At 41.4% G+C, this 13372-nt stretch overlaps 2 protein-coding genes across 2 annotated transcripts; both read left to right on the forward strand.

The window, feature by feature from the left end:
* The first annotated feature begins 883 nt into the window (after window positions 1-883).
* On the forward strand, window positions 884-4205 carry LOC145419436 (platelet-derived growth factor receptor-like protein). Its single transcript, XM_080287519.1, has 4 exons — window positions 884-1117; window positions 2088-2358; window positions 2968-3119; window positions 3874-4205. The coding sequence occupies exons 1-4, from the start codon at window positions 1063-1065 to the stop codon at window positions 4188-4190; spliced, it is 795 nt and encodes a 264-aa protein (XP_080143645.1). The 5' UTR covers window positions 884-1062; the 3' UTR covers window positions 4191-4205.
* Window positions 4206-4423: 218 nt separating this feature from the next.
* LOC145419423 (cationic amino acid transporter 2-like) lies at window positions 4424-13163 on the forward strand. The gene is made up of 11 exons (XM_080287486.1): window positions 4424-4488; window positions 4567-4722; window positions 5628-5793; window positions 5927-6063; window positions 6144-6366; window positions 7074-7213; window positions 9584-9686; window positions 10141-10352; window positions 10459-10625; window positions 10726-10834; window positions 11766-13163. Exons 2-11 carry the CDS (start codon window positions 4611-4613, stop codon window positions 11945-11947), a joined length of 1551 nt encoding a protein of 516 aa, XP_080143612.1. The 5' UTR covers window positions 4424-4488; window positions 4567-4610; the 3' UTR covers window positions 11948-13163.
* Window positions 13164-13372: the final 209 nt, after the last annotated feature.

Below are 13372 nucleotides of genomic sequence, written 5' to 3' on the forward strand. Positions count from 1 at the left end.
TGGTCTAAAAACTGTGAAACAAATTCAGCAGGTGTTAGTAAGGTGTTCTACTACAAAGAAGCTCTACACTGACGTGCAGATGACTGCAATAAGGGTACAGGATGAAGAACGTACTGCAGAAGATGCTGTAATGGAGTGTCACACCAACTGCACAAATACAATAAAATAAAATGTATTTTCCGGTAATACAGTGTCAGATGTGTCTTATCGCTTGTAATTTCCACAGGAACTTTTTAGTTTGTATTTTTTCCTCAGAAACTTCTCAAAAACAGGAGTGTCCATAAACACACACTCTCCACTTGGGGGTGCTGCTCAAAAATTGTTCAAGAACGAAAACTCATTATTAAAAGTTAGCTCACTTTCACATCTAAACTCTATGCAAAGAGAAATACTTACATTTGTTGTTGTAATCTATGCTTTTTAAGCTCATTTCAAAGAAAGTAATCCTCTTCAGGATTTGTCTCTGCAAAAACACAAGAATCAGAGAAAGAAGCATTGTGACGGCTGCAGATGTGCTTCAGTCTCATGAAAACATTGACAATGACATCAATGAAGTTCCCACTAAAAGTCTAAAGTCCTTGTTCTATGACACAAAAATAAAAAGGTATAATTAGAAAACTAAGTCAAAAAAGACCCTCCAGCTCTCTCTGGATTCCCAATGAACTGCTCACATTTTTTCAGGTTACATGCTGGTACATATATCTAGCTATTCATAATGAGGCATTATTAATATTTCACTTTCCTTCGATATACGTATGGGCATGTGCCTTGAATTTTCTTGTCTAAAAGAAGGCCAGTTCACACTGAGGGCCAGCAGAGGGCTTCCAACTACAAGTTTCTGCTCTTCAGATCAGAGAAATGGGAGTAAACAGAGGAGCTCTGAAGTTATTTTCCCTCTTCCGTTCAGTCTGTGAGGAGGATGGAGCTGGAAATCTAAATAGGGCAACTGGAGCCTGCAAATTTCCAGCCAAGCTCCAAGCCTGACTTTCTTTACCCGCCTCACCCCTTCATAAAACCCCCCGATCTCTCTCCAGAACTTGCAGATTCCTCGACCCTCTGACCATGAACCTCTGGGCTGTGCTTTGCTTGACTCTGCTCGTGGTAGAGCTCCAAAATGGTAAGTCTCCATTTCCACATCTGTCATGACAATTTGTTAGTGAAGAAAGATGGCTGTTAACGTAATCACGACAGCTTTGGCTGTAACAATGCAGAAGAGGGAGAATGAGACAATCTGAGGATGCATCAGGACTGGCTGGGAGCATCGGCCTATGTGGTGGGCGTAGAATGGGAGGTGCAATCATGCAGTAGATCTCACTCACAAACTGCAAAGTTTAAATTCTGTTTACACTCCCTCTGAGGTCTGCAGCCACTGACTTTAAAAAAATCTTTGCATTTTATGTATGCAAAGTGTAAAAGCATGCAAAGGATTTGAGTTTTTGAAAGTTTTTCCCAAAGTGCTCCTGCAGAGCGACTCAAACCAGCTGGATCTAAGGTATGCAGCAGGCGTTTTTAATTATCTGGCCTGTACTACTGACCTCTCTCTGAGTTTCCATTAATGCAGCTCTGAGGAATAAAACAACAAATTCTGAAAGTCTACACTTCAGGCTGATTTTTCTTGTATTTAACGGTTTGTGTGTTTCACAGAGAACAAGAGAGCAAAAGGAGAGGAACAGCTATGGTCATACTGTGCCAGTAACTTGGACTTTTTACACATCCTGTTTTAATGTTACCGCAGCTGGAGAAAGAGCAGCTAACCTAAATGGACAGAGCTGCAGTGTTATTGTGACATTGTCATTGTAACCCTAACAATCATTTTAGATCATTTTAGGGTTTTTATTTTTTTATTTATATCATGGTATAAATGAGTTAATTTTTTGGTCATTTTAAAATGAAAGTCTTTGGGGACTAACTTGAGCCACCCCCAAGTGGCCATCGTAGGAACTGCAGTTTTTTTTTTGCACTTTCCCTGTTGGCTTCTTTATCAGACTTGGACGTTATAGATATATAAGTTACATCTATCATATCTATCTATTGATCTATTTATTATTAGTTTCTCCCCTCTGCCCTCTATGGCTCTGTGTTTGCAGGTGCCTGCCAGCAGGTCAAGCGAAGAAAAGACATCGGAGAGAACCGCATCCGGCCAGGTGGGAAACGGGTAAAGGTGTGGCCTACGCTGAAAGACGGACGAGGCAGAAGCCATTCACTCCTGACGCAGGTGTTGGATAAAGGCCGCTTCCTCCGCCTGGGCCAGAGCACCATTTTGACTCCTGGGAAAAACATGGAGCTGCGCTGCAAAGGCAGCAAAATCGGATGGTCTTACCCGACTTACCTGGATACTTTCAATAACTCACGCCTCAGGTGCTGGAAGGAAACACGAACTACTTCATGCAGTGAATCATTAAATCCGAGCATCTTATATATATATATATATATATATATATATATTTTTTTTTTCATTTGATTTTGATTTTATTGATTAGCATTCAAATTCAAATCTCAGTGAAAACAGTGAAAAAAAAACAAACAAACAGTGAAAACAGAACAAAAATCTACCATAAAGAAAGAAAGCATGAGACAAGGCTAATCAAAAGGTATTGGCTGAAGCATTTGCTTATTACGCCAACCCTTTTCACAAAATATCTTTTTGTATGCAGCTCCTGTACACAGGGCTTGAAGAAAATAATAAAACAAAGCAAAAACCAACCAAACAAACAAACAAACAAAAAAAAAAACAAAGAAAAAAAACTTTCCACCTTAGATAAGTAACTACATCAAAGCAAAAGAATCAAGAGGTTGTTGTTTTTTCTCCTTTTTGCTCTTTTCATTCTTGATTTATATATTTTTCTAATACTCTATTTTTAAACATGTTTTTAAACAAGGAAAATGAACTACACCTTTTTAAATCACTGTCATAACTATTCCACAGGTTAACTCCTCTAACAGAAATTTTTTGGTTCTCGCCTGCAGCATCAAGCAAAGCGACAAGTACAGTCAGCTGATCCTGACGTCGCCCTCTGCTGCCGACACGGGGGCTTACAGCTGCTGGGTGATAGTATGTGATGGCACAGAGTGTGAGAAGGACCACGATCGCGCCTACGTCTCATACATCTATTTCAAAGGTAATTTTAAAAATTCTTTATATTTTGCTTCCAAGGAGCCAGACTTTCTTCTAACTTTTTAAAGTGGTCTTGAGCAATAATTTTCCAGGCTTTCTGAAGGTCTTCTCAAAGTTTTTCTTTGGATCTTGACTGCTTTTTAACTTGTGGTATTTTCCGCACTATAAGGCACACTTTATGTGGTACACGGTGCTCAAAAACTTTGTCAAAAAATGTTTTAGTACAACTTTGGTAAGCTACGAAGAATCGTAGCGTAAGGGAATCACTCAGGACTCACTCACCCCCTCCCTTCCTGTGCTGAATCGTAGCGTAAACGAATCACTCACTTACTCACCCCCTCCCTCCTGGCTCACAGCTTCTTCTTCTTCTTCTTGGTTGGCAACCAATGTTAAGGAGCATTACTACTGGAGCATTTTCAATCACTCATCTTAGCAGTAGGATTTACATGAAAAGAGAAACAAATTAAGTTTGAGTGAAACTGTACATTTTTTTGCACTCTCTGGTCAACTGACTCAGTGACTCAAGTGACTCAAAAAACTCGATTGACTTTGATGAGTTACTCATTCAAACTCAAGGACACAACGACCGAGACTGTCCAATAAATTGGCCATAGGTGTTAATGTAACAACATCTGTATCTCTGTGTTAGCTCTGCATCAGATTGGCGATCTGACCAGAGTATAGCTAGCCTCTCGCCCTATGGTAGCTGGGATGGGCAAGTTCTTAACAAAAATATCAATAACTTTTTCTCCAAACAGACAAAGACAACCTCTTCGTTCCATCCACCATGCACTTTGAGATTGTGTATCTACGCCCAGACCAGCCTGCCGTGGTTCCCTGCCGTGTGACCGAGCCACAGGCCAAGACATCCCTGCACAGAGAGGTCCCCCCGGTGGAAATCACAGCAAATATGACCCAGATGGCATATGATCCCACCAAGGGCTTCATCCTGCAAAACCCAAGGCCAGAGCACCAGGGAGTCTTCTACTGCAAGGCTGAGACCATGGACACCCCTCAGATCTCCACAAAGTACCAGCTGCTTTATGTGGAGGGTGAGCACAAATCAATCACATGACACCTCATGAATAAATACAGTAATAGAAGATATAAACATGCTGCATGTAGAAACACTAACTATTGTTCTGTGAAACTAACTGCTACGCATAACCATTTATCTTACTGACTCTAAGTGGTGACAATCAACTTTTTGCAATGTTATGAATCAAGCGCTGGTTACTTCTACGACGTCTACTTTTTAAATCGGCTTCCAGGAAAGGGTTGTATTTCAAAAATGTCAAGAGCCAGCTATGTCACTGTAGGCGAGATTTGGGCCTTCATCACTGGTTGGAATCTAATCCTTTCTTATGTGATCGGTGAGTTAGGGGCAATGCTCAAATTTGTTTTTATGTAAAGAAGACACCGGCTCCCCAATTTTCTTTGTTTCCTCACAGGCACCTCCTCAGTTGCCAGAGCATGGAGCGGCACATTCGATGAAATGATAGGAGGACACATAGAGATATTCTGTAAAACCCACTTCAGCATGAATTCTCCCGGTTTGGCCCAGTACCCTGACTTCTTTGCGGTCTGCCTGATTCTGCTGCTCTCTGGTAAGGCAGCAAAACAAAAGCTGAAAATCACAAGATTCATGTCAAACCGTTGACACACAGGCTGCAGCGAATAAATGAAATTTAGAATTGGCTGCATCTTGAGCAAAAACAAGCTTATGAGCCACGGCTGACATAATATAACATAATCTAAAACAGGAAAGCAGGGGACTCTCGTGTTAAAGAGGGCGAGGGATCCCAGAGGGCTGTGTGAGTCTGTTAGGTGCACACATGCACCCTATTTTTGCAGCTCCTACAGATTTTGATCACTTAAGTCTAAGCATAAGTTGTGTCTTGCTCACATACAGTAATTTGGAGAATTTTGCACAGTTGCACTAGTTTTTGTTACGTTCAACCCTTTAACCCTCAAACAATTTAATCATGGTTTTTGCTCTCGGCCTGCCAATACGATGATTACATTAAGTCAGTGGGACTCAGTAACAGTCCACCAGTGTTTGGTTGTTTTTGTGAGGATGGCAGATACACTAGCTATGCAAATATAAGATAATCCATAACAAAATCTGAGTCGGGTCGTGTCCTAAAACACAGCAAATAATTTTCTGCCTTCATTCTCTGCATTTGTTGCACGCACTGCTGTTAGTTTCATTTGAGGATTTGTACAGATATCCATGTAGTCCTGAGGAAAAGCTGTGATAAGTTTGATAATCCTCCTTCACGACAGAAACCAGTACAGACATAACCTTTTACCCAGGATGCTAATATAGCATGCTAAACAAAGCAGGTAACTTTTTTTATAATCAGTTGGCTCAATTGTGACAATTTGCAATCAGTGACAGCTAGACTTGGATCCTTGCAGGGTTAGATTGAGAGACAGAGATAGAGTTGTGCAGGCATTTTAAATATTCTACAGCAAACATCTGAGCTCTGTTTTCTATCTACACATTCAGGACTTCTGTCCTTTGGAGTGAAGGAGTCAGCCTGGGTCAATAAAGTCTTCACATCGATCAATGTGCTCGTGCTCTTGTTCGTTATCATCTCTGGCTTTGTCAAAGGAGACGCATACAACTGGAAGATAACCGAAGACTCCCTTATAAATGTCACCATAGCTACAAGGTAATTGATTTATTTGCAAAGGCAATCCTAGACGGGGCAAAGACGCCTACCCTTTAGTACATCAGTTAATATGAAACAATGTGCAGAGCATTGTAAGCAGCATTGCTTCCAGTCACGAGTGTACATGTTACAGGAACCTGTCCGTGACAGCCAATGTGAGCAGCGATTATGGCGTTGGAGGATTCATGCCCTATGGTTTCAGTGGGACCTTAGCAGGAGCTGCCACCTGCTTTTATGCTTTTGTTGGCTTTGACTGCATTGCAACAACAGGTGAGTCACGGTCGGGTTGAGTTTTAATGTGAGTTTTACGAAAGCAGAGCTTTATGTTTTCATGCGTCTGTGTCTGATAGGTGAGGAGGTCAAAAACCCTCAGAGGGCCATTCCCACTGGCATCGTGGTGTCACTGACCGTGTGCTTCTTGGCATACTTTGGCGTGTCAGCTGCCCTCACGCTGATGATGCCCTACTACCTACTGGACGAAAAAAGTCCCCTGCCTATGGCATTTGAATATGTGGGTTGGGGCCCTGCGAAGTATGTGGTGGCTGCGGGTTCACTATGCGCCCTATCCACAAGGTAACCGCTGGATTTGTTTTAACAAATCAAGCTGCATGCATTAGAAAACGAACACGTGTTGCTACAGAAAACCTTTAGATGTAATGCTACATTTGTGATCGCTGTGGGGCTGAGATTTGGTTGAAAGTTTTGACCACATATCTCCAGGTGTGTCTTGTTAATGGATTGATTCTTCCTTCTAATCTGGGGTGTGGCGGGTGCAATATGTAATTGTGTCTGTTTTGAGACACCTGCATGACTCTGTGATGTCATTCTGACATTTAAAGCCTCTTCATTTAATGAGAAAGTTGGAGAGTGTCTCCAAACTATCTAATGGTGCAGTTTCTATTCTGTCTTTCTTCCCGGATGGTCTATAAATCAGTTTACTATCAAGAAACCTTGTCAATCCATCTCATGGTCACATTCAGGTGAAGATTATCTGATTGGACTCAAAGCAATTACATTTTGTATTTTTGCCAGTGCCTGTAATTTATATATGCTGTTATTGTACTGACTGGCATTTTTATCCTTATGCAAGAAAAGTGCAATCCCTTTTAAAACATAATGGGATTGCACACCGCTGCTAAACTTGAAAAAATGATGATATTACCTTCAGGAAAGAAAGACGTTCAGTGTGTGTTTCAGCCCTATGTGTGTGTGATTTACTGTCCTGGTTTGGGGCTTTTGACTAATGTGTTGGTCTTGCATGTCTCTGCTATCTCATGCAGTCTGCTGGGCTCCATTTTCCCTATGCCTCGTGTAATCTATGCTATGGCAGAGGATGGGGTGCTTTTCAAAGCCTTAGCCCGAATCAATCCTAAGACGAAGACCCCACTTATTGCCACTATGAGCTCCGGTGTAGTTGCAGGTGAGAGCCAGGGAGAATCCAAGTGGGATCACTCTAAGCTAATCTTTCTCCTCACCGATCAACTGTGAAAGACACAGCGCAGTCAATGTTGGTTCTGAATCAAATTGGGCCTTACGCTTTCTGATATTAATTATCTAGCGTGTAAGGACCTTGTCATACGTCTGTATACACCTGTTGTTCTTTCACAGTTGTGCAGGTGTCATGTTTTCTTTCCCAGAAAGCCCTCAACTTAACCATCAACCCTCTTCTCCCTAGTCTATTGGGCTCCATGTTCCCTCTACCACGCATTCTCTTTGCCATGGCACGAGATGGTATTCTATTCAAATTTATGTCCAAAGTGAGTAAGCGCCAGTCACCTGTGGCTGCCACCATGGCGGCAGGTACCACTGCGGGTAAGCTGCCAGATCTATCATGGGGTTGTATTGTGGTGTTTTTCTTTTTCTTTTAAAACAATCTCTCTACAGATAATCGTTTGGTGACGGTGACTGCATGATAAACTGGGTGATGGTGTTTCCACAAGCATGTGACAAAACCAACAACCCAGTTCAGAGAGTTTCCATCTCCAAGGATATTGTCTGATTTTAAAAATGTTCACCACATGTCCACAAATCCAGCTGGCTACTTTTTGAAAAAGAAGCTAGAAAGTAACTAAATACAAGTGCTGGCAATAATAATAATAATAATAATAATGGAAGAGTTTTAAACAGGCATGGTTAGGAAGATACACAGAGACACAGATATCTGCTAAGTAAATAACACAAGCACTGGCAGTTGATGGTATTTATTAAATAATTCAATTAAAATGCTCCAAAAGGGAACAACACCACAACCATGATGGAGAGTTCCAGTTAGTGCAGAGGGAAGGTAGCAGGAATAAAGTAATTTCTTTGCTCCAGGCTGTACACGTTTCCTCATGCTGGTTATCCATTTGGACATGGAAGTAAACTGGAAGCAGCTTCAAGTGGCCATTTGGGCAACTGCAGCTGGCTTATTCAGCTCTGGAGGTGTTGCATTAGCTTCAGCTGTACTTTGTGTTTGGGCACAAACAGCAAAGACAGGTGTTCAGTGTGCTAAACTATTTTGGTGGACATGCTAAACAGAATCAGTCAAGTTGTCATGTACGCTAATATTAGCCCAAAGCACAGCAGCTGCTCCTGGCATCAGACTTTTAGCAGAGCAGAGAAGAGCTGAGGTGAAGTTTTCAACACAGCCGCGTAAACCTAGGCATAGGACTCACACACACACACACACACACACACACACACACACACACACACACACACACACACACACACACACACACACACACACGCGCGCTTATCTACTTTACTGATAGTGGAGCATCACTGTGCATTCCTTCTGAAAAAAGTAAAAAAGTATTTCTTTTATAATCTAAGTATTTGAAAAAAGTTTCAATAAAATAGGATGTATTCGTTTCAAGTAGTCTGGCCTTTGTGTGTCAATGTGGTGCACATACCAGTGTTAATTTTGGATTCAGATTCAGTTTAATCGTTGTCTCTTGACTAAAACATAATTCAGTTTTAGTCATAATTAAGTCATCCAAATTATTTAAATGTAGTCTTAGTTGGATAAATGTCTAAACTAAACAGCTGAATTTAAAGTTGATTCAGTTGACTCAAATTAGATTATTTCTTGACAAAAGCGTTGATACATTTCATCATAGTTTTTGTCCTCGTGTATTCGTTTTTATTTATTTAGCGTCTTGTTGTTGTTAGAAAACAAAGGATCGTAGGCAAAACCTATGATGAAAATGACTGTGAGACAGAATTAACACTGGCTCTCGCAGTATTTTAAAGCTCTCCTGCTGTGGATCGCACTCATCCAGCTTAGACTTGCAGTTTTGTGAAGTGGCTGGCAGATGTGAACCCTGGGAGAGACCCAGCACACCTGCACCACCACCACAGGCTATGTACTGAGCACCTGACGGTACCAAGCAGGGGAGCTTTCTTTGATATTTTTGCTTTAATATAATGTTGTGAGAAGCAGCGGACATACCACTGCTCTGTGTCTGAACCATGCTGCTGAGAAAACTTCCATACTGAAGTCTGGTGCTGAGATACAAGACAAGCAACACCGCAGTATATCTCACATCAAATGACTCAATATGGAGATGAATACAGCTGTTGTGCTCTAGTGAAAACACATCTGCATGAAATTTGATTTGCATCTGGTGACTGTCACGTTCAATTAGAAGGAAATGTCTTTTCCATGTTACTGTATGTGTGTGTAAAGGATCGTGTTCTGTGACTGTGAAGGGAATCAGTAATGATCCTACCTGTTGAAATTAAGTGTTAAGGGTGAAAGTGTTTGTGTTCATTTCTTTCCTTCTTCTTTTATTGCTTACTTTAGCCATCATGGCTTTCCTGTTTGACCTCAAAGCCCTGGTGGACATGATGTCCATTGGAACTCTGCTGGCCTATTCGCTGGTTGCTGTGTGTGTACTGCTTCTCAGGTTGGTACATTTTTAAATAACTCAAAAGTTTAACTGGAGCAGAATCATCTTTGTGTAATATCCTGCAGGGGCGTCTCTAATAGCTTTTCCAGATACCCACAGGAATGATTGCCTTGCTTGTTATTGCATCACACTGGTGATGTAAGGGCTGTGAATGGTCTGACTGTACACTGCTCAGTGGCTGCTTGAGTAAATAAAGATGTTTACTTGCTAAACTGAACTTGCTGCACACCTCTGTTGCCTGCACCACAAATATCAGTAAACACGGACACACTTTGCTTGTTCAGTCAAACTGAATCATTTAAATTAAAAAAGTCTAGCGCTTTTGTGAAAGACATACAGTAGTTGATAGATGTGCAGAACACTGAGACTGCATCAGAACATAACACCGCCTTACAGCAGAGCAATCTGGAGTTTAAACCTCCGTAAAAACCAACATTTCTCTTTCTTCCAGGTATCAGCCAGATGGAGCTCTGGAGCGGCAGGCAAGTAAAGGTGAGAGGGATTGCCTCGCGTCTGAAGAGGGCGAGTCAGACTTGACAGAGTCAGAGTCCCACCTCAACATGCTAAAGGGAGGCAGCTCCACACTGCAGACTATTCTACACCCTCCCGAGACACCTTCTGAGTGTTCGTCCAGTGTTGTCAACATGTCCACTGGCGTTCTAGGTAAGTTCACAGTTTACGTTCTCAGTGAGGATTTTTTCTCCTGATTGACTTCAGTCTGTTTGTAAGGTTTCTGTGTCACAATTAATTGTGTGTCGTCAATCCACAGTGTTGGTGGTGTGTGTGATCAGCTATCTCACCACATACCACATCAACTCCGTTTTGGGTTTGGAAGTGTGGATCCTGGCCTCGCTGTCCGTGTGTCTGCTCGTCTTCAGCAGCTGCATCTTTATGGTCATCAGGCAGCCTCAGACTAAGAAGGAGGTCTCCTTCATGGTACGCACCGGCTCTGTAACTCTGGTTTTAACACTAGGTCTTTTGTTATGAGATAACAGCATCTAAAACTGATTATTTTGGTCTGATTTTTCCTTTCTAGGTACCTCTTCTGCCTTTTCTGCCAATCTTAAGCATATTTGTCAACATTTACCTGATGGTTCAGCTGAGTGGAGACACCTGGATACGTTTCTCTGTGTGGATGGCTGCTGGTGAGTGCCTTTAGCCATGAGCCAATACAAATTTTTAAGGAAGTATATTTGGGTCATATTAATAATAATAATGATAATAATGATAATAATAATAATAATAATAATGGATTGCATTTATATAGTGCTTTTCGGGGCCCTCAAAGCGCTTTACAATACCACTATTCATTCACTCTCACATTCACACACTGGTGGAGGCAGCTACAGTTGTAGCAGACTGACAGAAGCGAGGCTGCCATATCGCACCATCGGCCCCTCTGGCCAACACCAGTGGGCGGTAGGTGAAGTGTCTTGCCCAAGGACACAACAACCGAGACTGTCCGAGCCGGGACTCGAACCGGCCAACTCTTCAGCCACAATCACCCTGATCGTGGCTCAAGTGAAATAAATATTTAATCTGCTTTGCAAATTTCAGTCATATTATGTTAAAAGGAGAGTTACCTGTTGGCTAATTACTTGTCAATCACATGTTGTTGACCAATGAGCAAATGGTTTCGCAGTCATACTCATCCCTCCTTGTCATATCTGTTTATTTGATCAAAGTTTCAAAATGAGATTTCAGAAACCAACGCTAAATAACCTTGATTATTGTCTAAGCTAACAATCTTTGTGTTTTTAAACATCAGCATGTAAAGTTGTTTACTTCTGCTGTGGATTTGTACATTTTACCATGAGAGGATATGCAGGAAATAACTCTTGAAAACACCCTCAAATGGTAATTTGAGGGGCTGCAGTTCAATTTTAGTTTATTTTTTGAAGCTTTTAAGGTTTCCCTTTGGAAATTAATCTGTAACGGTAAAGTGAGTAAGCAATGAAGATATAATAGAGCTTTAGATATGCTGGTAGATTACTTTGGTTACCTTTGAACAGAGTCAAGCGGTTCCCTGTAAGCTCTTTTCCACATCTCCCCCTGTCTCATCACCACTTTTCTCAGGCTTCCTGATCTACTTTGGGTATGGCGTGTGGCACAGTGTAGAGCGTCAGCGCCAGCTCCAGCTTCAAAGTGGCACGGCACAGGAAAACACCAGGAGCAACCAGGAGAAGCGTGACAATGTGGATGCAGAAGGAAAGGAACAGGAGTCTTTCATCTGCTCAGAAAAGACCAGCCAGTGTTAAAGGCTGCCGGCTCCTTCACAGACTGTGTGAGGGAACAGATGCATAAAAGCACACAGCAGCTATTCCTGGATGTGCCTGTATATACAGCTTCACCGTGTGTGCTTCATAAGCACATTCAGTCTGCAAAGGCAGCATCAGTATTACGTATCAGTGGCACATGATGAGGAATCGCTCTATGACTGGGATGGGATCACATCCCATGAGTCACATTTGTGGACAAGCATGGAGGGAGAACGGACAGGTAACACACTGGAGAGTGATTTTCATTTATTTTAGCGTTGAAACAGTCAGTGCAAGGCTGCAGAGAAGCTTTTCCATACACTGACAGGTTTGTACAGGTAAGGTATCAATGTAAAGTTCAATGTAGAGTTTGATACACCAGTAGCTTAGTGCAGCATTTGGTTGTTAGCCCTTTCGGATGATCATTACATATATAATTCTACTAGCTGTGTATAAATCATAATCACAAGACTTTCAGAGAAATGTACAATGTGTGAAATAGTTTTGTAGACACATAACATGTCCTGACGTGACTCACCTGAAAGCACGCCAATTGTTGGTGGTAGTTTTCAGCCATGTGTAGTATTATGTAACAACCCATAGAAACCTCTGTTATAAGTAGTGAGATCTCTGTAACTGTTGCTGTGGTCTTATTTAACAGGTTCCCCCTGGAGTTTGTTGACCTTGTTACTACATAAATAAAAAGATAGTTATTTGATGCAGAGCTCTCACTCTATCACATATATTTTCCTGTTTGTCTGATATTTTGCGATATTTTGATGTAGACATGCTGTTAATATAAGCTTCATGAAAATGTCCTCTGTCATCGCTGCCTAACAAAGTATTCCTGTATATAAAGTAAGCTCCTCATTCCTCATGTATATATGTATTTTTTAAACGGTTTGTAACTGGTTTCAAGAGATTTTGTGTGGTTGTATTCATTCCTCTTGGCTTTTAAGGACTGCTGGTGTTTTCCTTGGAGTTTATTTTTCCATAGAGCATTGAAGCTGTGGTTCATCGATGTGCTCCGTGGTCTAAAAACTGTGAAACAAATTCAGCAGGTGTTAGTAAGGTGTTCTACTACAAAGAAGCTCTACACTGACGTGCAGATGACTGCAATAAGGGTACAGGATGAAGAACGTACTGCAGAAGATGCTGTAATGGAGTGTCACACCAACTGCACAAATACAATAAAATAAAATGTATTTTCCGGTAATACAGTGTCAGATGTGTCTTATCGCTTGTAATTTCCACAGGAACTTTTTAGTTTGTATTTTTTCCTCAGAAACTTCTCAAAAACAGGAGTGTCCATAAACACACACTCTCCACTTGGGGGTGCTGCTCAAAAATTGTTCAAGAACGAAAACTCATTATTAAAAGTTAGCTCACTTTCACATCTAAACTCTATGCAAAGAGAAATACTTA

The sequence above is a fragment of the Astatotilapia calliptera genome, chromosome 2 (assembly GCF_964374335.1).
Source record: "Astatotilapia calliptera chromosome 2, fAstCal68.1, whole genome shotgun sequence".
In the NCBI taxonomy this organism is placed as follows: Eukaryota; Metazoa; Chordata; class Actinopteri; order Cichliformes; family Cichlidae; genus Astatotilapia; species Astatotilapia calliptera.